Source organism: Camelina sativa, chromosome 17, assembly GCF_030686135.1.
Source record: "Camelina sativa cultivar CO46 ecotype springtype chromosome 17, ASM3068613v1".
Classification (NCBI taxonomy): domain Eukaryota; kingdom Viridiplantae; phylum Streptophyta; class Magnoliopsida; order Brassicales; family Brassicaceae; genus Camelina; species Camelina sativa.
The window spans coordinates 5,047,988-5,070,851 of NC_141896.1; the positions used below are offsets into that span (position 1 = coordinate 5,047,988).

The window sequence follows — 22,864 nt, forward strand, 5'->3', positions numbered from 1 at the left end:
ATCATGTTTCTTGCTCGTCGATGATCAACTTCTCGAAGAAGCGTACCGTGCTTTCGCTAAATATAAACCATTCAAAGTTTGTTCTACCCACTGTAACTAGTTCCAAAGTAAGTGCGCTACGGCCTACGAGACCAAGAGTTGAAATTTTCTATGTTGGTGATAGCAACGAATAAAAAAATGACAAAAAGGTTAAATTAAATACTATTTTTGGTATTCCACGAATAAAACGTTTTGTGTTGTTTTATTCCATTCTGGAAGATAACTAACAGATGGACTATATTTTATGGAGTATGCATAATTATTGCATAGCGTCACATCGGAAAAAAGAAAGAAATAAAAAAATGGCTCCCGCACAAAGCACCACAATCAAGTCACTCCACGTGGCAGTTATCGGAGCCGGAGCCGCCGGGCTCGTGGCTGCAAGAGAGTTACGCGATGAGAATCACTCCGTCGTAGTCTTCGAACGTGACTCAAAAGTCGGAGGTCTCTGGGTATACAGACCCGAAAGCGAGGTCGACCCACTAAGCCTCGATCCAAATCGAACCGTAGTCCACTCGAGCGTCTACGACTCTCTCCGAACCAATCTACCAAGAGAGTGCATGGGTTACAGAGACTTCCCTTTCGTGTCTCTCGACGACGAATCTAGAGACCCGAGAAGGTACCCTACTCACAAAGAAGTCTTAGCTTACCTTGAAGACTTTGCTAGGGAATTCAAACTCGTGGAGATGGTTCGATTCAATACTGAAGTGGTTCTTGTCGAGCCTGATGGTTTGAAATGGAGGGTTCAATCCAAAAACTCAGATGGGATCTTTGGTAATGAGATCTTTGATGCTGTCGTTGTTTGTAATGGACATTATACAGAACCTCGAGTTGCTCATGTTCCTGGTAATATAAATTTCTTGAAACCCGATCCTAAAGTTTCTTTTTATAGATTCCATGAGTTTGAAGTGATTTCTGTTTTCATTAACGATAAATTTGTTATTTTCAGGCATAGATTCATGGCCTGGGAAGCAGATTCATAGCCACAATTACCGTGTTCCTGACCCATTCAAAGATCAGGTTCTTACAGATTTTTAAAATATTTTATTTTTGGTGTTGTTTTTTTGTCATCAGTATGTCGACACCTTTTGATTTTTTTATTCCATTATACACTTAAAAGGAAATATTTTATTTCTTTTCTTCTCATTTTATATTAGTTGAATTATTGTGCCTTGATGATATTCGAATTTTAACATCTAGTGATTTTTTTATATTTTCTTTATGGTATGGGATGATGTGCAGAGCGCTTCCACTGGTTTAGACTTTCAATAAAACTAAACGAATATTTTATTAATATCATAATATTTTTGTTATTCAATTAAAATTTTAAATGATAAGTAAAAAAACAAATTGTAACAAGACATGTAGTATTTGGAGTCCTAATGTAAGATACCTCTGGAGATGCTATTAGGTTAGTAGAAATATACGGTGTAAGTAATTCAAGTATGTTGGTGTTGAGTCTGAAATGTATAGGAGGATTCAATTATCTGATAATGTTGGTCTGAAATCTTTGACAGGTGGTGGTAGTGATAGGAAACTTTGCGAGTGGAACTGATATCAGCAGGGACATAATGACAGTGGCTAAAGAAGTCCATATCGCTTCTAGATCGAATCCATCTGAAACATACAAACAACTTCCTGGGTCTGACAATCTATGGCTTCACTCTATGGTATATAAATATTTGTAGATCGTTCAGAAGAGAGAACTATGATCATGCTAGACGAGTCGCTGATTCAGTTTTTTTTTTGTAGATCAAAAGTGGAAACGAAGATGGTTCGGTTGTTTTTGAGAATGGTAAGGTTGTCCAAGCTGATACCATTGTGCATTGCACCGGTTACAAATATTACTTCCCGTTTCTCAACACCAATGGCTATGTTACCGTCGAGGATAACTGTGTTGGACCGCTTTACAAGCATGTGTTTCCACCTGCGCTTGCTCCCGGGCTTTCCTTCGTTGGTGTACCCTGGATGGTTAAGTCTCTCTTTCAATCTACTTTTGTTGGCTTTTATTTCAGATTTTTTTTTTTTTTTTTTTTAAATATTCTCTAAACAAATTGTGTTTTCTAATCTTAAATCAGACACTGCTATTCCCTATGTTTGAGCTCCAAAGCAAGTGGGTGGCTGCAGTTTTATCCGGTCGGATCAAGCTTCCTTCAGAAGAGAAAATGATGGAAGATGTTACTGCCGATTATGCAATACGTGATACTCACGGGTTTCCTAAGAGATACACACATAGACTTGGTGCGGGTAATGTTCAATACCTCAACTGGATAGCCGAGCAAGTTGGTGCACCGCCTGGTGAGCAGTGGAGATTTCAAGAACTTGATGGCGGCTATGTCAGACTTGCCACACAACCAGAGACTTTCCGTGATAAGTGGGACGATGATCATCTCATTGTTGAGGCTTATGAGGATTTCTTGAGACAGAAGCTAATCAAGAGTCTTCCTTCTGAGTTATTGGAATCCGGAAAATGATGATTGATTCCTTGGACAAATGATTCACATGTCTGTATGTTGTTGTGTTGCTTGTGTTGTTCTTTGTTGTCGTGTAAGAATAAAAGCCTTCAAAAAGTTTATCATTTGATAAACACTTGAGGTTAATTCTTAAACATTTTCATTGTCTTTTTATCTTTGAATGTTGGAATGAAACAAAGTTTTATACAGATGGAATTAGCCTTAAGCATTATGTACATCTTCTTGTTTACGCCATCTCTTCAACTCACTTTCCACCACGCTCTTTGCGGCTTCTGCAGATTCTGCTGACTTATGAGCCAGATCCGTTGCGTGCTTCATCTCCTCTATCGCTTTAAGGTTTGCTGCTAACTTAGTATCCGCTTCAGTTTTTCTAGCGTTTATCTCTTCGAGTTCAGCTGCTATAGCTGCCAACTTCTTTTCGATTGCAGTCTCTGTTTCCCCTGCTCCACGTTTCAAAGATTCAAACTCTTGAATCGTAATTTTTATCTTTGAACCAGATGATTCGTCATGTTTCTTGCTCTCTTGCTTCTGAGATATCATCTTCATCTCTTCCCGGACTTTCTCTTCAGCTGATTTAGCCTCTTCGACTTCTCTTATAACAAGCTCTAGTCTCTTTTCAGCTTCCTCTGCAGCTATCATTGCGGTCTCGGTTTCTTTCTTCAAGCTCTCTATCTTCCTATTCATGTTTTCAGCTTCGTTTCTTGCTTCCATAGCTTCTGATTTCATTTGCTCCAGTTTCAAGCTCTCTTCCTTTAGCGCTTCCATCTTTTTTGCTTCCTCAATCTCTAACCTCTCTGCTTCTTTTTGCTGAAGCTCTTCACGTTCTCTTCTCAAGTCTTCTAGCTCCATCCTGAGAGAATTCACCAAGCTTCGGAGAGAGGATTCGTCATCAGCAGCTTCCTGTAGCCTCATCGTAGCCTCGTTAAGCTCATTTGTAATTATTTTAACCGTGTTCATCTCAGATTCATGAGCTTTCTTCATCTCCTCCCGTAAAATATCAATCTCTGAGGTTGTCTCTAATAGTTTGGCCTCAAGAGTTCTTGACAGCTCAGGCTCATATTCTTTCCTCAAGACTAGAAGTTTCTTCTCTGCCTCCTCAACAGCAGTTCTGTAACATTCTCGTAAATCGTCTTTCTCCTTCACAATATTTGCGTGTTCCTGCAGATTCTGAGCGGCTGCTAGCTTGAGCTGATGAATAGCATCTTTCATATCCGAAATCTCCTTAGAAAGCTCGTTAACCTTAGCAGAGTTGGCTTGGAGTGCACGTTGGGCTTCTGCAGCCTGGTTTAAGGCTGTGGTTTTGAAATCCATAGCAGAATCAAAGCTCTGTCTGATTTTGTTGAGTTGTTGCTTTGCAGCATCAAGTTCAACGGTGGTAGAGAGATATTGTTCTCTAGCAATGTCAAGTTCGTGGTGGTGAGGAGGAGAGCCATGAGACTTATCATGCTCAAGCTGTTCTTCACGCTGTTGGACAGTTTCTTTGGTGTCAATAGCGGATTGCTTAGACTTGTTGACTGTCTCAAGTTTGTTTTTAAGATCTTCCATTGTTTTCTTTGCCTTTGAAAGATCAGCAAGAGCACGAGATCTAGTGCTTTCAGCGTTGTCTAGCTTTTGTTTGATCTTGATGAATTCCTTGTGGACTAGCATTAGCTGTGTTTCTTTATCGCAAACGTTCTGAAACATATCAAAAGAAAGGGTTAAAACTTTGCCTACATTCGATTCATCACCTAAACAAATCTCTAGAAACATGAATACAACCCGTTCTTGATCAGACATATATATGATCCATGAAGTTGTTATTAAATTAATTACCTCAGAGGAAAGGCGAGACCTCCTTGGTGTACTTCTTTGCCTAGATACAACTTCGCCAAACAAGCTCACCGCAGCTTTGACCGATTGGAACGGTGCTCTTGTGTCTATCTCTCCCACCTCCATCGTCCTCGGAGATTCCGGACCTTTTCGTACTCTAATGTTAACCATTATCTACTATTTTCCCCAATACCTACACAAACATTTTTTTAACGAATCACAAACTGAAGAAAAACATGATGAAAAGATATCATAATCCTAACATGATCGTCATATTATTCAATAAAACTAATAACCACAATAACAATTTTTACATAGCAAAAACCGTGAAGACATGCATAACAACAATCAATAGCGTGATTGGAAGAGATTAGATGAATCGAAAGGAGACAATGTACGTACCTTGAGTTTCTCTGTCTTTGTGTTCTTTTGTTTGGCTTTTTTTTTCTTATTGTCTTCTTCTTATATAATCTCTTTCTTCCTCTACAATAACGGGATTTTTGATTGGTTATTAATCCATTTTGTCTCTTCGATCTATTTATAGAAACTTAGTTGATGGCACGACACCTTTCCTTCTTCTGTCTGCACCCACGTCTCTCTGTCTCAAATCTCCTTTTTTAATTTATTTTATTTATGAACTTTTAAGAACTCATAAAATTTTCAATTCCCCCACAAGTTTTCATCAGCATGTTATAAGAAAAAATAACTAAAATAAAACAAATTCTGGTTACAACAATTACAAAACATATTTATCTTATATATAGATGGCTACGTAAATCTGAGCATTGTAGAGATTTTTGGGTTGATAATGTTGTAAAACATAATTAGAGGTCGAATTAGAAATATTCCATAACTATAGGGTCTCTTTACTTATTATAAGTAAATATGCAACACCGCTTTCAAGGAATCTGATTAATGACAGTCCAAGTTGTTTGACAAATTGACTTCACACTATTATGACCAGCTTAATCCCCTCACGTGGTCGTCACGTGGCCGTGATCGGACTCGGAGCCGCCGGACTCGTAGCGGCTCGAGAGCTTCGCCGTGAAGGTCACACCGTCATCGCTTTCGAGCGTGAGAAACATGTTGGAGGACTTTGGATGTACACGGATCGAGTCGAACTCGACTCACTTAGCGTTGACCCGGATCGAACCGTCGTCCACTCGAGCGTCTACGAATCCCTCCGCACCAATCTACCACGAGAATGTATGGGTTACAGTGACTTTCCGTTCGTAACCCGATCCGATGACGGCGACCCGAGACGGTACCCGGACCATAGGGAAGTCTTGAAGTACCTTCAAGATTTCGCCAAGGAGTTCAAGATCGACGAAATGGTCAGATTCGAGACGGAGGTTTTGTGTGTGGAGCCGACGGAGAAGGATAGCCGTAGATGGAGAGTTCAGTTTAAGAGCTCTAGTGGTGTCTCCGGCGAAGAAACCTTCGACGCGGTCGTTGTTTGCAATGGTCACTACACTGAGCCTCGTATTGCTCATATTCCTGGTTAGTAATATTGTTTGGTTTAATTAAAAAAGTGGGATTAGTATGTAATTAATGGTTGATTAGTTTCTTAATTATCTCGTTTTTTAAGTCTTTTAGGGATAGATTCATGGCCAGGAAAGCAGTTTCATAGCCACAATTATCGGATTCCAGATCAATTCAAAGATCAGGTCTTTTGCCAAAATCTATTAATTTACCTAATAATCTTAGCTCCTTATACTTATATAGTTTCGTTTAAAATCTCTACGTTGATTTGTGGTTTGACATGTTTGTAGGTAGTGATAGTGATAGGAGGTCAAGCTAGTGGAAACGACATTAGCAGCGACATAGCAAGCATGGCAAAAGAAGTCCATATCTCAGCTAAAGGGGTTACATCCGAGTCGTACAGCGGTTACAACAACCTACGGCTTCATCCCCCGGTAGATAAAATATGAAAAAAAGATAGTTGAGAATATGAATATGATCTTATTTTGATTTCTTAAAAGTTTCTTTGATATGATGTAGATATACCGCGCCCGCGAGGATGGTTCCGTGGTATTCAAAAACGGTAAAGTGGTTTTTGCGGATGCAATAGTTCATTGCACTGGTTACAAGTATCATTTCCCGTTTCTTAAAACCAACGGTTATGTGACTGTTGAGGATAACCGTGTTGGACCGCTCTACAAGCATGTTTTCCCACCCGCACTTGCCCCTGGGATCTCCTTTATTGGTTTACCTTTCATGGTTAGTATGACTACTACATGTTAAAGATAGAAATTAGATTTTAAGAAATTTAGAATGTTTGGATAATCTTTTGAATATACAGTTTTCTAAGAGGAACGTTAGGATAAATTTAGGGTCAAGTGTTTGTTCATAAGGCGGTAACGTTATCACTGGCGGACCTATTAAGAAGAAAGGGGGTTCAATTGACCCACCATTCATATTGAAATGAAGATTTTTTGTATAGAAATATGGTATATAATAGACTTTGACACACCTAAACCAGGGTTCAATCCTCCCTATGACCCAGGTAAAAATATTTTCTGGGTCCGCCAGTGAACGTTATTGAATTACATGATGGTATAATGTATTAGATCTTCTAACAAGTGATTTTTATTTTGATTTTCTATTGGGCTCATTATTTGGTTTGATCTTTGTTCTTTAACTTGTTATAATCCAGGGACTTCAGTTCTTTATGTTTGAAATCCAGAGCAAGTGGGTTGCTTCGGTTCTGTCCGGACGGGCTAAGCTTCCCTCAGAGGGTAAGATGATGGAAGAGGCTATAGCTTTCTACGCGAAGCTTGAAGATTTGGGGATCCCTAAGAGATATACACATTTTCTGACCGATCCTCAAGGGAATCCAATGCTCGGGACATTTAAACCGGAGGATGAAGTTGTGATCTCTCAAAGTGATTATTTCAACTGGATAGCGGAACAGTGTGGTTGCGCATCCATAGAACCTTGGAGAGAGCGACTATACAACGTGGCTATCAAGAAAGTTTTCTTTGGTGGAGATAGTTATCGCGATCGATGGGACGCTGATCAACTCATTGAAGAAGTGTACCGTGAATTCGCCAAATTGAAATCGAACCAAGATTGTTCTTCGTAGTTGTTGATCCATGGAAGATGTTTGAAACGTGACAAAGGGAACAGTTGCAGTCTGAATATTGGAACTGTAATTTGTTAAGTTGAGAACTAGTGGACACATTCTTAATAAAAGTTGTAAACATGATCAAATAATTAAATGATTTTCCGTTATTTAAGGTGTTAGTTAAAAGCTAATTTTAATATCCCTAGTTTAAAATTAACATATATATTTTGATCAATGTAAAAATTTACTATCTAACATATTTGACTACACTAGTTCTTTTATACTCTATCGCACAACTTTCCCCGTTTGTACATGTAACATGCTTATTTTTGTTCTTAAATTCCAGATTAGGGGCCTATTTTGATTATAGTGTTAAGTTTTTATTAAACGATTACCAAATTATCGCAAAATAAGAATCCAAACTTTTTGTTTTATTATCACAAATCATTCCAAACCAAAAGCCAAAGATACCGTAACGACATAAAAACACATTTTTATAGAAAATATGAACCAAATGCAATCATGTAATATAGAGTCACAGTAAGTTTCTTGCCATGTTACTCCTCGACATCGATATCAACGTTGACTTCTTCAGGTTCAACCGGAGTCACCTCCGGTGTTTCTGTCACAACGGGTTCTTCGGGCTGCTTGGTCTCCACCGACTCCACCACTGGTTCTTCCTCCACTGTCTTTGGTACAACGTCAATCTCACTCGCCTATAAAATCACATAAATTGATTAAAAACATTCTTAATTATAAAGAAAAACTGCATCACATTTTTTTTTTTCTAAAGACAGACAAATGATCTGATCGTTCACCAAAATCCAAACTAGAATGATTAAATATAAAACTAGTAGTATAAAATTTATAATATTTTGAATAAAATTTTCCATTTATAATAAAAAGGAAAAAAATAGAAACTTTACCACAAGGCTGGCGTCCAATTCAGAACCTAGGATTGCACTACTAGACATTACTGCTGCTGAAGAAAATAAATTGTATGTGTTATGAGATTCTTTGTTGAGTGAACATATTTGAGCAATGAGGGTGAGGTTATCTATTTATAGTAGAAGCAATGTCTTGCAAAGTTACAATAATGTTTGTTTTTAACAAATTTGTCAATTTAAATATTGTGAATTCTCTAATAATGAACCATTTGCAGAGGAAAGAGTCGTTTTTTTTGTCATATTTTTTTAACTGTGTAGATATCATTTTACACATCATGCCACCTACTTAACTAGATCAGCTGTTCCTTTTTCTTAATATAATTAAATGTTTATCTATCATTGAATTAGAGTAGTAGCAAATTCGTTTCAAAAGAAAATTTTAACTAAATATATTAAAATGAAAATTGTGCTGGAGGGAATGAGTCTTTTTGCTTATAGTTTATGTATATTATAACAAAACACCCCATGTCACATAGATATAACTTGTAAGAGAATATTACCTACATTGCTCGTTTAATTAGACCTTATATAACGACATGTTATTACTTTTTCTTCTATTCAAGTAAACATCCGCTCTTTACGATATTTTAAATATATATATATATATATATTATTATTTCAACAAAAATATTATATATGTATATATATATATATGTTTTTAAAAAGACAATACTCTTAAATCAATTTATATAACTGGTTAAAAAACAACAAGCAGTCCATAATAATAAATATTAATATTTTAGTTCTTGAAAATCTGAACTCTTTTCAGGAATTGGTGTCAAACTGGGAACATAGGAACAATGATTAATATAATCTTTAGCCTCAACGTCTATTTGAATCTTCGTCAACGCATTGCCCCTCACAATATAAATGCAAAGCTGTTTATTTTCATCCTTACAACACATGACGAAACTTTTTTTGTAAACATTATCGATGAAGTAACTTGGAGGAAATCCCACAGAAATAGGTATAGAAACCGTCGTAAAGTTTATCCACGTTACATGCTCCCCATCGTCATTGTTAATCTTGTTTTTTGTCACCCATACCTCAATTATATTATTTGCTCCAATGATTCTTTTTAACACTGAAAGCCGATCTTTCTTAAAGGTTGAGAGGGCCGGGAAATTGTAAGAGTTCTTATTCCACGGTAGAACACAAAAAACTTTATATACTTCTTTCGAAAAATTGAAACTTTGGATAAGATAGTTATCGGTCTTTTGATCAGAAACAGCCCAATATAAATTTCCATTCAAAGACACATCAGTACCTGTGCGGATCTGTAATTGACGAGAAGAATTTGTATACTTCCACTCATTATTTTCTAAATCGTAGATATCAATTTTTCCACTTGTTGAACCAAAGATGTTGTAAACCTTTTCAGGTTTACCACTATCATATCCTATGCCACGAAACAAGAAATCTTTCTTTTTACCCTCGATCCATCTAGTTTGTCTTAACCAGGGGTTCCAAATCGCAGCTTTATTTCTCCATGACCACGAGTCACAAAACAATAAGCCATCACAAGGAAGGAAGTTTGTACGGAAGGCATTATTAAAATAAGGAATATCTAAAGGTAACTCATGCATCCTTATCTTTGGATCACTGCTGAGATTGACGCTTACCGAATACATCTTGGAATCCGTCCATATGAAAAATTGAGGATGTACATGAACCGAGAGGTTGTTGATGAATGATTTGCTTTTGAAAAGTGTGTACCATTGTTTGCAAACGATTTTGAATCGAATTACAGATAGAACCGGAACACGATAGAGTATTTCTTCTACCAATTCCCATGGAAGTTGTACATGCATCATTTGGTTTTCGTTGTAACAATGAAGCTAACAACATAATATGCAATATATAAATTCTAAAGAAAAAAGTTAACTAGGAAAAAAATAAAATTTAATTAAAGAAGATTTTGAATTAAAGAATATAATCTTACATCTTACAAATTAAGCTAGATTTACCTCCTCCAAGATAAGACATAATATATATCTTACATCTTCATAATATAGTTGTAGCAATTAATGTAAAATTGAAATAATCTAGCTACTTTAATGTAATTGACATATAGATATAATATAGATTAACTATATAAAAAAAGGAATATTGATTTTTTTTATTCTTAATTGAAATAATCTAAGGTTATGTTTTAACTAAATTAAGAAACAAAAATCTAGCTTAATTTTCATTATATATATATATATATATATATATATATTAGTTTATATGATATAGCTCCATGTCATAGAGATTTCATAATTTATATTGTATTCATATAGTTAATTGCTTATAATTTACTTACTCCAGATTTCATATATAAGAATTTGATTGACCCAAGTGTCAAAATGTGGGGAGTAATCAACTAGTCTCATTGGATTTGATAAAGTTACCAAAGAATTTTTTTTTTTTTTGCTAAACATGTAAATATCATATAAATGAAATATAAGGGTTTTACAAAATAGTTGCATCGCCTTAAACAAATGGCAACCTTGGCAAAAAAATAAAACAAGGTTACAATAGGTTGGGAAAGAGTAGGGTGACAAACATTAGTTCCATAGCGGTAGTAAGCGCTCCCATAGCTTTCTGGTACCTCGGGAAGTTATGATGTCCCTGACTTCACGATCTACGAAAGTGAAGATGAACTGAGATGGGAGTCTGGTTGAGTTGTGCAGGATGTTGTTCCGTTGCCTCCAGATATTGTAGACAACAACCTGTGCAAGAAGCTTCCTTAAAAGGGAGGGGGCGAGAGTGGAAGTAGATCTAGTCCATGATAGCATCTCAGACCAAGACGAGAACAGCCGTTGACGAGGGCAGAGTCTTGAAAAAACCAGCTTCCAAGCCTGGGCAGAGAATTCGCACACCAAAAAGAGGTGATCACGGGATTCTGAGGCTATGGAGCACAGACAGCAGGCGTCGGATTGAGTCAGACCCCAGGTTAAAATGCGCTGTCTGGTGGGGAGCCTGTTTAGAGTAGCTATCCACATGTTAAAAGCCAAGCGAGGAACAGCACCATTGAACCAGACTGAAGTCGCCCAATCTTTCTTATTTGCATTCGGTCTTAGAGCGTCCCATGTTTTCAGTGTGGAGAAACCTTGGCAGATCTTGTCATCCACGCACCATATGTATTCGTCATCCTACGAGTGATCATTTGGGATGGGTAATGTTCGGAGGTGATCGAGGATTGCCCTTGCCGGGTCCGACCTGGTAAGAGGGAGCTTCCACTCCTCGTTTAATATGGCGTCTGCGACTTTTACCAGCAAAGGAATTCGCAGGGAACGATCTCCATGGTCTCCAATGCGGTTTATTAAAGGACCAAGGGAGGTCCAGTTGTCATACCAGAAAGATGCTCGTCGACCATTTCCGACTCTGCATTTTATGAACTTCGCTGCCAACGGTCTGAGAGACAGGAGAGTTTTCCAGGATGCAGAGTCTTTGTTTGTGCTTGTCACTGCCCAGAAAGTGGAGTTCCTGATATGGTGTTGATGGTTCCACGCGGACCACAGAGAGTTTCCAGGTTTGAATAAAGACCAAATAAGCCTGAGGTTTAAGGTTTTGTTCCATTCTGTTAATCTTCTAAGACCGAGGCCTCCTTCAGTTTTTGGCAGGCAGACTATTTCCCAAGCAACCTTTGCACCTTTTACCTCGTCAATATTTCCAGACCAAAGGAATTTTGCACATAAGCTCTCTATCTTTTGTATGCATCCCTTTGGAAGAAGGAAAGTGGACATCCAAAAGTTGATTGATCCGAAAATGACAGTAGAGATCAGCTGGAGTCTGCCCGTGAAAGACAGTGATTTGGTTGCCCAAGATCTGAATCTACTGGTGAGTTTCTCCAGGAGGGGTTCGTATTCCGCGATTTTGAGCTTGCGATGCATCAAAGGAAGCCCCATATATCTGATAGGTAGAGTACCTTGAGGAAAACCATAGGCTACAATTTCATTGCACTCATTTGTATTCAAACCTGCGTGAAAAAGCTGACTCTTGTCTCTGTTCACTTTCAGCCCAGACCAAGAAGCAAAATCATCAAGAGTTTCGCATATACCATGGAGAGAGGAATGCCCACCGTCAAAGAATATCATGACGTCGTCGGCGAACATTAAGTGAGAGATAGATGGATCCAGAGCCTGTGGGTGGTAATGGATATAGCCTGCGTCGTATCTGGATTGTAGGAGCTTTGAAAAGACTTCCATGGCCAAAACAAAGAGGTACGGTGAGAGGGGATCTCCCTGTCTTAAACCCTTGGAGCTTTTGAAAAAACCACCATTGCAGCCATTTACCGATACAGTGAAGGTTGGAGTGCTTATGCACTGGTACACCCAGTCAATGAAACGTTGAGGGACTTGAATGGCTCGTAGAGCTGAGATGACAAAATCCCATCGCACAGAGTCAAAAGCTTTACGTAAATCAACCTTAAGCATTCCTCTTGGGGAGATATTACGCCAATTGTATCCATGGACTAGTTTAGTGGCAAGTAGGACATTCTCGGCCAGTGATCTTCCAGGGAGGAAAGCAGATTGAGACGGAGAGATCACATCCGCTAGAAGACATTGGAGCCTGGCAGTTAGCAGCTTTGCTATGACCTTATATAGCGTGTTTAGGCACGAAATTGGCCTGAATTCTGATGCTTTGGTTGCGTTTTGCGACTTGGGGATGAGAGCTAGGGTGGTAGCATTCCATCATCGGTGAAAGGCTTTTCCAGAGCACTTTTCTGGGCAGGGGAACATCGGAAAGTAAGGAGGAGGTCCATATCTGCCTGCTCCATTGTGCAAGGGTCTTCCTCCTCAGTCAATAGATTTTCAAAGTAATCAGCACAATGCAATGTGATTTCCTCCTGGGTATCAAAACTATTTCCATGGTCATCCTTCATGCAATGTATGGTGTTGATAGCCTTTCGAGAGTCTGCCATTCGGTGGAAATATCTAGTATTACCGTCTCCCTCCGCAAACCATGTAACCCTTGATTTCTGGTAAAAGAAGCTCTCTTCAGCAGCGGCGAGGACAGTCCACTTTGTTTGGGCTTCCAATTCCATCATTGCATTTGTCGCAGTCGGATCAGCGAGAGTGGACCTTTGGCACGAGAGAAGGTTTTCATGTGCTTCCAGAGTGCGTTTCTCCAAATCCGAATAGTTTTGTCTACTGAAGTCCTTTATTGGTTTTTTCAAAGACTTGAGCTTCTTGGAGACACGATACATAGCCGATCCTACTATATTTAATGAGAACCAGTTTGCTCTGATCAGAGTTATAAACTCCGCATTCTGAAAGAGGTAGTTATAAAACTTGAATGGCCTCTTTGCTCTGATTTGAGTAGCATCAAGCGTCACCCCACAGGAGGCATGGTCAGAGAAGTCTGGTTCTCCAAAGGTGGCAAGTGAGGAGGGGTATTTGATGTTCCAAGATTCATTTACTAGGATACGGTCGAGCTTTTTTGCTACAGGCCTCTCTTTGTTCTTATTCCACCAAGTGAAGGAATTTCCTCTGAAGACTAAATCCGCGAGCTCTGCGTCCAGAAGGCAGCTTCTGAAGTCTCTGATATTATGGTCAACGTTTGGATGTAAGTACCTTGAATGCTCATGAGGGTGCAAGATTTGGTTAAAATCACCCAATAGGATCCAAGGTTTGTTTGAGACAAGCTGGGATGTACCCATGACTACAATTTCCTTCCACAACTCTTTCCTTTGATCTTCTGCATTTGACGCATAGACGACGGAGATAATAATAGAACTCTGCTCACCAGGCATCACCACCTCACAAGTAATCATCTAGAGTGATTTGGTCACTAGGGTCACCTGAACACTTGGATCCCACATCACTCATATCTTTCCCAACTCAGAGAAGCTATAATTCTCCACAAAAGACCAACCTGGAAGCAGGTTGTTTATAAACTTCAGCTCCTTAGGCTGCTTTACATGTGTCTCTATGACACCTCCAAAAACAGGCTTATTCGCCCTAATCCATTTCTTAAATCCGCGTCGGTGGCTAGCTATATTAAAGCCCCTGACATTCCAACAAAAAAGGTTTGTATACATAATTAAAAAGAGTTTTTGAGGCCCTTGCCTCGTTGGATTTTCTGTTGTCTTTTGGACAACACTCGTATAAACCTCTCTTCCTTAGAGTCCGTCGACAGTATATCAGAAGAATCACCGGCGACGTCCTCATCCTCCTCAAAAGGGATTGCTTCAGATTCAGTCTGAGATGATACCGAATTACTCGAGTGCACTGAGGGTTGTTTGTCTGGTTCAGTTTCAGGAATGCCTCGGTTGACACCGGAACTACTACATTTCTGAGCTTTGGACACGACCTTCGCTTGAGATGCTTTAACTTTCCATTCCATAGCAGGGTTTTGCACTTGGAGGGGTCTTGGTGTCCGTGATCGCCTTCTTCGCTGAGCTCCTCCTTGTTTATTCTTCGTTTCTGACAACTTTGGGCAAAGATTAGAGACATGCGTGGTAGAAGAGCATTTTGTGCAGGTAACAGGAGCAGTTCTACAGTGACGCAGACTATGACCAATCTCCTTACAATGCGAGCAGACCGGTGGCATCCAAGGGCTGGAGACCACGATCCTAGATATTTCACCCGAATCAAACTGGACGTTTACTGCCTCCGGAAGAGGGCGCCGAGGGTCTATGATGGTAAGAACCTTTGCCACTTCGAGGTTCGTTTTGTTTGCTGTAGAAGGGTGAAGACATTGAGGATCTCCCACCATACCCGCTATATGTTGGAGACCTTCTTCATGGAAGAACTGGAAAGGTATATTTCTTAACTCCAGCCAAATGGGAGCCGATGAGAGTTCAGGTTTTGCCGGGATTACTCCTGGTTCCCAATTTGCCACAAACATCGTCTGTCCCTCTATTTGCCATAGGCGCTGGTTTACCACTCTACGACGGGTGAGCGAGTTTGGGATACGGAAGAGGAAAGCATTACCTTCCAATTTAGAAACGGAGATGTCACGGTATTGCTTGCTCCAGATCCCATTTACTATGTTGTGGATCTAGCCCTGCGATGGGGGGTCAGAGTAAAATTGACCAATGATGAAAAAATCCCAAGTCTTTTTGTTCCGCTCAATTACTGCGTTTGGGATGTTTACACACAGCTCTCTTGACGGTAGGGTGAATGGGGAGCCCTCCTTTTGGAGCTTTCGAGATGGACCTTTCACTGAGGCTGCCCAAATGTCGTAGCCTTTACCCTGTGTGTTGGTATCAGGGGAGTTTTGTAACACCACCGCGGGAACATCCTACTTTGGGGGAGCTAGGTTCACCGGCTGGGGTGTAGAGTTTGCCAAGACCGTTGAAGGGGCGGTTGCGTTGGCAAGGGTTGGACACGGAGGTGTCAGAGTAATCCCGGATGATGTAGCAGTCTGAACACCGGAGGCTGGGCTGTCAACAGTGGAGACTAAAGATGACGATTTGGAGATCAAATCTTGGGTTTGCACAGTTCCCGAGGGAGCATTTTTGAACAGATCTGGGGTGGAATTGGGAGAAGGTGGGTCAACGATGGAAGAAACTGGAGGGTCTAGGGTCGGGGGAGAGGCGGTAATGAGGGTTTCTCCTCTTCCTGGTGTCAACGCCTTTTCCTGAAGACGAGATTTTGAATGTGAAGGGGCTGCAGCTCGAGCTTGAACTAGCGCGAATTTCGATGACCCCGGGACTGTCCCGCGAATGGGCTTCCGCTTCTTTTTCGGCATTTGGTGAAGAAATTTCCGACCACCGGCGTGAGGCCGACGTCGGGGATGGGGGATCTCTCTCTCTCACTCTCTCACTCTCTCACTCTGTTATTTTTATCACTTTTCCTCAAGCATAATTAACACGATGGTTCCTTTGCCTGTTGTGTTACCGAAGAATTTTGGATAAGTGAGTGAGACGTTCGTCATCAAACATTATAAATATTCATACTTTGTTCCTATAGTTTGTTAGTTTTATGTTGATCGATATAATGGGCGTATCAAGTTGGCCTAGTATAATGTAGCCTAGACCCTTTTAGAGACACAAAATATCTTCTTCAGTCTATAAATAGCAACTAGCATCAGATATTCAGATCAATCAACTCACTCTTAAACTCATCAACAGATTCCAAAGACATCTTAATTCGAGAATGAGTGGATCTTCCTCAAGACATCTAACATTTTGATTTCTTAAAAGTTCCTTTGATATGATGTAGATATACCGCGCCAGCGAGGATGGTTCCGTGGTATTCAAAAACGGTAAAGTGGTTTTTGCTGATGCAATAGTTCATTGCACTGGTTACAAGTATCATTTCCCGTTTCTTAAAACCAACGGTTATGTGACTGTTGAGGATAACCGTGTTGGACCGCTCTAAAAGCATGTTTTCCCACCCGCACTTGCCCCTGGGATCTCCTTTATTGGTTTACATTGATTCTTTTTAACACTGAAAGTCGATCTTTCTTAAAGGTTGAGAGGGCGGGGAAATTGTAAGAGTTCATATTCCACGGTAGAACACAAAAAACTTTATATACTTCTTTCGAAAAATTGAAACTTTGGATAAGATAGTTATCGGTCTCATGATCATAATCAATCCAATATAAATTTCCATTCAAAGACACATCAATACATGTGCGGATACGTACTTCAGGAGAAGAATTTGTACACTTCCACTCATTATTTTCTAACTCGTAGATATCAGTTTTTCTCCCATAACCACTTGAACCGAAGATGTTGTAAACCTTTTCAGGTTTACCACTAGCATATCCTATGCCACGAAACATGAAATCTCTGTATTTACCCTCGATCCATCTAGTTTGTCTTAAACACGGGTTCCAAATCGCTGCTTTATTATTCCATGACCACGAGCGACAAAACAATAAGCCATCACAAGGAAGGAAGTGTATATCCATGACATTCTTATAAGGAATATCTAAATAAGATAACTCATGCATCCTTATCTTTGGATCATTGATGAGATTGACGCTTACCGAATACATCTTGGAATCCGTCCATATGAAAAATTGAGGAAGTACATGAACCGAGTAGTTGTTGATGAATGATTTGCTTTTGAAAAGTGTGTACCATTGTTTGCAAACGATTTTGAATCGGATTATAGATAGAACCGGAACACGATAGAGTATTTCTTCTACCAATTCCCATGGAAGTTGTACATGCATCATTTGGTTTTCGCTATAACCATGAAGCTAACAACATAATATGCATAATGCAATATATAAATTCTAAAGAAAAAAAGTTAACTAGGGAAAAAAAAGATTTTTAATTAAAGAATATAATCTTACACCTTTCAAATTAAGCTAGATTTACCTTCTCCAAGATAAGACATAATATATATATATATATATATATATATATATATATATCTTACATCTTCATAATATAGTTGTAGCAATTAATGTAAAATTGAAATAATCTAGCTACTTTAATGTAATTGACATATAGATATAATAGTATAGATTAACTATAAAAAAAAGGAATTTTGATTTTTTTTCTTAATTGAAATAATCTAAGGTTATGTTCTAACTAAATTAAGAAAGAAAAATCTAGCTTAATTTTCATAATGTTTTAATTTATATATAGCTCCATGTCATAGAGATTTCACAACTTATATTTGTATTCATATAGTAAATGCTTATAATTTACTTAGTGGGGATATTAAACTTGATATTTTAAGGATTTGATAGGATTTTAATATTTTAAAATTTTGAAATTTTAGTAGTTGTGATTTTGTTTTAGAGTTTTTCTTTTTTTTTTTAAAAAAAATGAAATGTGATTCTATGAGGTTTTATTAGTAAACTTTTGGATGATTTTATTATATTTTATAACACAAAAAAGAGAATTTTATATAATCGCTTATTAGTGTATATAAAGGTGCATGAGATGAAGATCGTAACTGCATCGCCACCACAGTGTTTAATCTGGTCAAGCTGATGCACCTAATAACATATTAATATGGTCTTTCAGTAGCTTGTTGTTCTTTTAATTACAAATATCTGAAAATCTGAAGAGTTAGTTAGATGTTATAAACTTAGCAGAGGAGGGAAGTTATAAAGTTAGGTTCGAAACGAAACAAGAGAGTTAGGTGAAACGAGTTAGGTGAAACCCACAGCATCAGATCAATCACAATCTCTTCTTCAGTCTATAAATAGAAACTAGATGATCATCGCCATTAGCATCAAATCAATCAACTCACTCTTAAACTCATCAAAAGATTCCAAAGACATCTTAATTCGAGAATGAGTGGATCTTCCTCGAGAGCAGCCACCTCCGCCGCCAGTGATGGTACCTTTTCTTTATAATCTGTTTTCGCTTCTAACTAGTATAACCAATCTTTGTTTGTTTCATTAAATTATCTTGTTCGTTATATCTAATAACAACAGGAAACTACAAACTGAAGATAGAAGAATACGGTGGCGGCAAGGGACCAGTCCGGTGGACTTTTAAGGAGGATTCGTGCATTGCGAGAGTAGATATTCCGGGTTGTAAAGTATATCCTCCAGACAGCACCTACGAATACACACAAACCCACTTTGGATTTTCCATACCAGAAGAAGCCATGGACCAGAACGACCACTCCGGACGCAAATACTTCGGCTTTGTGAAATTTGACCCAGAGATTTACGATGTGGTGAACGCTAAGATTAAGTTTCGCAATGGTGTATTATGGGTCACCGCTCCTAAGTACCACCAAGGTTAATTAATCAAGAAGAAGAGTGAACGTTTGCTGCTTCATTACGTCGTATTAAAACTAGAATAATACAGATCTGCATGGTCGGTACCATCCCGTGTTGTCAGGGTTAATTAATTTCTCTTAAATAATCGGTGTGTCTAGTCTATTGTTAGGGTTTCATCTATATGGTGTGTCTCGTTATCTGTTTAACCCAGCAAGCTTGTTTATCTTTCATGGTTGTGTTAAACTCTTCTACTTGTTTTATTTTATATAATCAATAAAAAATTTATATTAAGCGTAAAGAAAGTCCAGGAATTTCATCCACCGGTCAACTCAATGCTAGTTTCTCTAGATCTCAGTTTCGTCTCTAAAAATGCTTAGTTGTGTGAGTATGACTTTCGAAGTGTTTCGAAGTGTGTAATAGTTCTATTTCTGGAAGGGAAGTGGGAGAAATTTCTAAAACCCATTTGTACAGAAAGAATCTTTGACATCTGAAAAACAGTAGTTGGAAAATAATTGATAACTAAAATCGCATTCAAACTCAATTAGTGCTAATGACGAAAGGAAAAAAAAAAGATACATGCAGTAGCTTAATCTTTTAATTTTAAAAATATCTGAAAATTTGAGGAGTTGATTTTATCTCGAACCCGGAAGAAAGAGTAGAATTCATTCGAGAGAGCTTGGTGGTCTTAAGAAGTTTTTAATTAAAAAAAAAAACTAAAGAGAAAATTACACTGGAATAAATGAATTTTGAAGATATATCTATTTGTAGAAGGAGTAAGCAATAAGTACAGGGTGGAATAATTGGGCAACCCCTTCATGAATAAAGGAAACTATTATTTCTACCATTTGTATTTACCTTAAATAATCGGTGTCTCGCTATCTGTTTAACCCAGCAAGCTTGTTTATCTTTCATGGTTGTGTTAAACTCTTTTGTTTGTTTTATCTTATATAATCAATATAAAATTTATATTAACCGCAAAGAAAAACCAAGAATTTCATCCACCGGTCAACTCATCCACCGGTCATCAATATAAAATTTACATTTTTAGAGAATATATATCTTCGTCTCTAAAAATGCTTAGTTATGTTGAGTATGAATTTTGTAAAAAATAGAACTTGCGTACGTACGCTGCGTTTCGAAGTATATAAATAGTTCTATTTTGGAAGGGAAGTGGGAGAAAATTCTAAAGCTTTACCATTTGTACAGAAAGAATCTTTGACATTTGAAAAACAGTTGTTGGAAAATAACTGATAACTAAAATCGCATTCAAACTCAATTAGTGCTAATTAATGACAAAAGGAAAAAAAAAAGATACAGTAGCTTGTTGTTCTTTTAATTACAAATATCTCAAAATTTGAAGAGTTAATTAGATGTTTTAATGAAAAAATAACTAAAGAGAAAATTGCACTGGAATAATTAAATTTTGAAGATATATGATGACAATTGTGGCTACTGGCCAGATAACAAAAATAGAAAAAGGGATTATAAAAAAAAAACAAAAAACAAGAGAGAAGACGACAAAGAATATAAAGATGATCTCAGATCTACAGGAAATTTTTTAATTTTAAAAAAATATCTGAAAATTTGAGGAGTTAATTAGACTGGAATAAAGAGAAAATTACACTGGAGTAAATGAATTTTGAAGATATATCTATCTGTAGAAGGAGTAAGCAATAAGTACAGGGTGGAAATAATTGGGCAAGCCCTTCATGAATAAAGGAAACTATTATTTCTACCATTTGTATTTACCTTTTTTGTTTTTTTTTTGTCAAACCACTTCGTTATGATTAATTGGAAAATGTTACACTCCGGTCCGGTTCAGCGACTCGGTTCGGAGGTGAGATTACATGTAAATTAAAAGGATAATTCGATAGAGTCAAAAGGGAAGACAAAAAGTTCTTTGCAAGTTCATCTGCTCGTCGGTTCTTCTCTAGGGGCACGAAGGTAAAAGAGCATTCTTGAAGACTCGACGCTACTACAAGGATATCGTGGAGAATCCCATGGATCTCCTTCAAAGGAAGATCCAACTTTAATGTCTTGATCAGCTGTTGTGAATCAGAGGCGAAAAGAAGTTTCCGATAACCCAAATCGGATGCATGTTGAATCGCTAGGAGCATCGCTATCGCTTCAGCCATTAAGGGAGAGCAGATGTGATGAGAGTTTGCTTGTCCATATCTCTCAGGTGATAGAAGGTTTTCCATGAAGATCCAGCCAAAATCGGCAGTCTGAGAGTCTTCTCGCCATGACGCATCCGTGAAGCACCGGATCGTATTAGCATCCATAGTATCGCTATTAAGGGAAGGTGGGTTCTGGGTCACAGAGTTTGTAATGATTTGGTTCTGGCTCCATTCCCAGGTCTGGGTGATGGCTTGGGATATCGCGTCGCCTGGGGGAATCGCTTTCTCCTCAAAAAGCAGCTTGTTTCGACTTGTCCATATCGTCCACAAGATCCAGGCTCCAAAGGCTCCATCATTAACCCCCGTCGGTGGTAGGCAGGTTAGGTGTCGGGAAGCTTCAATCCCGTTTCTTATATGTGTAATTTCCAGTGGACGTATTTGGCATTTGACCGGGGTTTGACTCCAAATCTGTGATGCAATTTGCAGTGGAAGAAGAGGTGGAGTTGGGATTCATTCTGGCCGCAGAAAGGGCATGTAGCAGTCGGATTGATCCCACGACTGCGAAGGTTTTCCCCTGTAGGTAAAGCGTTCTTCATCAGCTTCCATAGGAAGAGTTTTATCTTGGGGAGGCACACCCAATTCCAGATTTCATTTGCCCAGTTAAATCCTTCAAGCCCATCGTTGGTGGATTGGGAATTGTTGAGCTTTGAGGAGGCAGCCTGGTAGCCAGTCTTTGCTGTATATTCACCCGATTTAGTTAGAAGCCACATATAGTGGTCTTCTGCACCAAATTTACTGGGTCTGATGGACAAGATTTCCTTCTCAACCTCAGGTAATACCATTTTGATCTTTTCCACATTCCAGTTCGTAGTTCCCGGGCATATTAGGTCTGAGACCACAAGGTATTGAGTCTATTTAGTAGGAGGTCCCACGGGTGTAGTCGGTGAGATAAGAGACAGCCAAGGGTCGTACCACACTCGGGTAGATGATCCAGAACCTATAGCTTTTCCCAGGTGCTTTTTAAGGAGGTCTCTGACAATGCAAATCCCCTTCCAACCATGGGAGGCAGAAGAGGATACTGTGCAGTCCAAGAAGCGACTGTCCCTGCAATACTTTCCAAGCAGAACTCTTGCCAGGAGACAGTTTGGTTTGGTGAGGATCCGCCAGCTCACCTTTGCTAGGAGCGCATCATTGAAATTAGGTATATCTCTGAAGCCCAAGCCTCCATCTTTTTTAGTATTTGTCATTTTATTCCAAGCAACCCAGCACATTTTCTTGTTTCCTTTCGGGTCATCCCACCAAAATCTTGTGAGGGCTGATTGAATTCTTTTACAGAGGAATCCTGGCAGTTTGAAGCAAGACATTGCATATGTAGGAATTGAAGCAAGCACCGACTTCAGCATGGTAGTCTTCCCAGCAGAGGATAAGGATCTGTTAGACCAGCTTTTTGAGCGTTGCTTTATCCGGTCAATGATGTTGTTAAACATGTCTCGCTTTTTCCGACCAAAAAGCTCCGGTAAGCCAAGATATTTACCATGGCCCCCCCGCTTGTCGCACTCCTAAGATCTGTGCAGCCTCATTCCGGATTGCGATGGGGCGTACATAGAGCGATGGGGCGGTAGTCAGCCATTCTTTGGGGGCTCAAGAGTTTAGGTATGAGTCTGACATGAGTCTCATTTACTTTTGTGGATAAAGTGCTAGACAGAAAGAAGCTTTGGATTTCAAGCACAATATTTGAACCTACTGTATTCCAGTTGGATTGGAAGAAGCTCGCAGAGA

The 22,864-nt window shown here is 38.8% G+C and overlaps 7 protein-coding genes and 1 pseudogene across 8 annotated transcripts; 3 read left to right on the forward strand and 5 right to left on the reverse strand.

The window, feature by feature from the left end:
• The first annotated feature begins 139 nt into the window (after positions 1-139).
• Positions 140-2,701, forward strand: LOC147923338 (flavin-containing monooxygenase FMO GS-OX5-like). Its single transcript, XM_087494619.1, has 5 exons — positions 140-885; positions 989-1,059; positions 1,557-1,709; positions 1,792-2,010; positions 2,118-2,701. The coding sequence occupies exons 1-5, from the start codon at positions 270-272 to the stop codon at positions 2,511-2,513; spliced, it is 1,455 nt and encodes a 484-aa protein (XP_087350745.1). The 5' UTR covers positions 140-269; the 3' UTR covers positions 2,514-2,701.
• LOC104755478 (WEB family protein At1g12150) lies at positions 2,636-4,828 on the reverse strand. The gene is made up of 3 exons (XM_010477870.2): positions 4,725-4,828; positions 4,326-4,515; positions 2,636-4,187 (listed from the first exon to the last, which is right to left on the reverse strand). The coding sequence occupies exons 2-3, from the start codon at positions 4,491-4,493 to the stop codon at positions 2,715-2,717; spliced, it is 1,641 nt and encodes a 546-aa protein (XP_010476172.2). The 5' UTR covers positions 4,494-4,515; positions 4,725-4,828; the 3' UTR covers positions 2,636-2,714.
• Positions 4,829-5,045: 217 nt separating this feature from the next.
• LOC104755481 (flavin-containing monooxygenase FMO GS-OX-like 1) lies at positions 5,046-7,556 on the forward strand. Its single transcript, XM_010477874.3, has 5 exons — positions 5,046-5,822; positions 5,919-5,989; positions 6,095-6,238; positions 6,324-6,542; positions 6,979-7,556. Exons 1-5 carry the CDS (start codon positions 5,279-5,281, stop codon positions 7,405-7,407), a joined length of 1,407 nt encoding a protein of 468 aa, XP_010476176.1. The 5' UTR covers positions 5,046-5,278; the 3' UTR covers positions 7,408-7,556.
• Positions 7,557-8,991: 1,435 nt separating this feature from the next.
• Positions 8,992-10,196, reverse strand: LOC109130152 (putative F-box/kelch-repeat protein At1g12170). Its single transcript, XM_019239349.2, has one exon. It carries the CDS (start codon positions 10,148-10,150, stop codon positions 9,068-9,070), a length of 1,083 nt encoding a protein of 360 aa, XP_019094894.2. The 5' UTR covers positions 10,151-10,196; the 3' UTR covers positions 8,992-9,067.
• A 4,083-nt stretch (positions 10,197-14,279) lies between these two features.
• Positions 14,280-15,272, reverse strand: LOC147923339 (uncharacterized). Its single transcript, XM_087494620.1, has one exon. It carries the CDS (start codon positions 15,171-15,173, stop codon positions 14,367-14,369), a length of 807 nt encoding a protein of 268 aa, XP_087350746.1. The 5' UTR covers positions 15,174-15,272; the 3' UTR covers positions 14,280-14,366.
• A 1,360-nt stretch (positions 15,273-16,632) lies between these two features.
• LOC109129867 (putative F-box/kelch-repeat protein At1g12170 pseudogene) lies at positions 16,633-17,456 on the reverse strand (annotated as a pseudogene). The gene has a single exon (XR_015586526.1). The product of XR_015586526.1 is annotated as a putative F-box/kelch-repeat protein At1g12170 pseudogene (transcript).
• A 1,016-nt stretch (positions 17,457-18,472) lies between these two features.
• LOC104755482 (14.7 kDa heat shock protein) lies at positions 18,473-19,270 on the forward strand. The gene is made up of 2 exons (XM_010477877.2): positions 18,473-18,576; positions 18,675-19,270. The coding sequence occupies exons 1-2, from the start codon at positions 18,531-18,533 to the stop codon at positions 18,989-18,991; spliced, it is 363 nt and encodes a 120-aa protein (XP_010476179.1). The 5' UTR covers positions 18,473-18,530; the 3' UTR covers positions 18,992-19,270.
• A 1,485-nt stretch (positions 19,271-20,755) lies between these two features.
• LOC147923340 (uncharacterized) lies at positions 20,756-21,927 on the reverse strand. Its single transcript, XM_087495245.1, has 2 exons — positions 21,536-21,927; positions 20,756-21,494 (listed from the first exon to the last, which is right to left on the reverse strand). The coding sequence occupies exons 1-2, from the start codon at positions 21,925-21,927 to the stop codon at positions 20,756-20,758; spliced, it is 1,131 nt and encodes a 376-aa protein (XP_087351371.1).
• Positions 21,928-22,864: the final 937 nt, after the last annotated feature.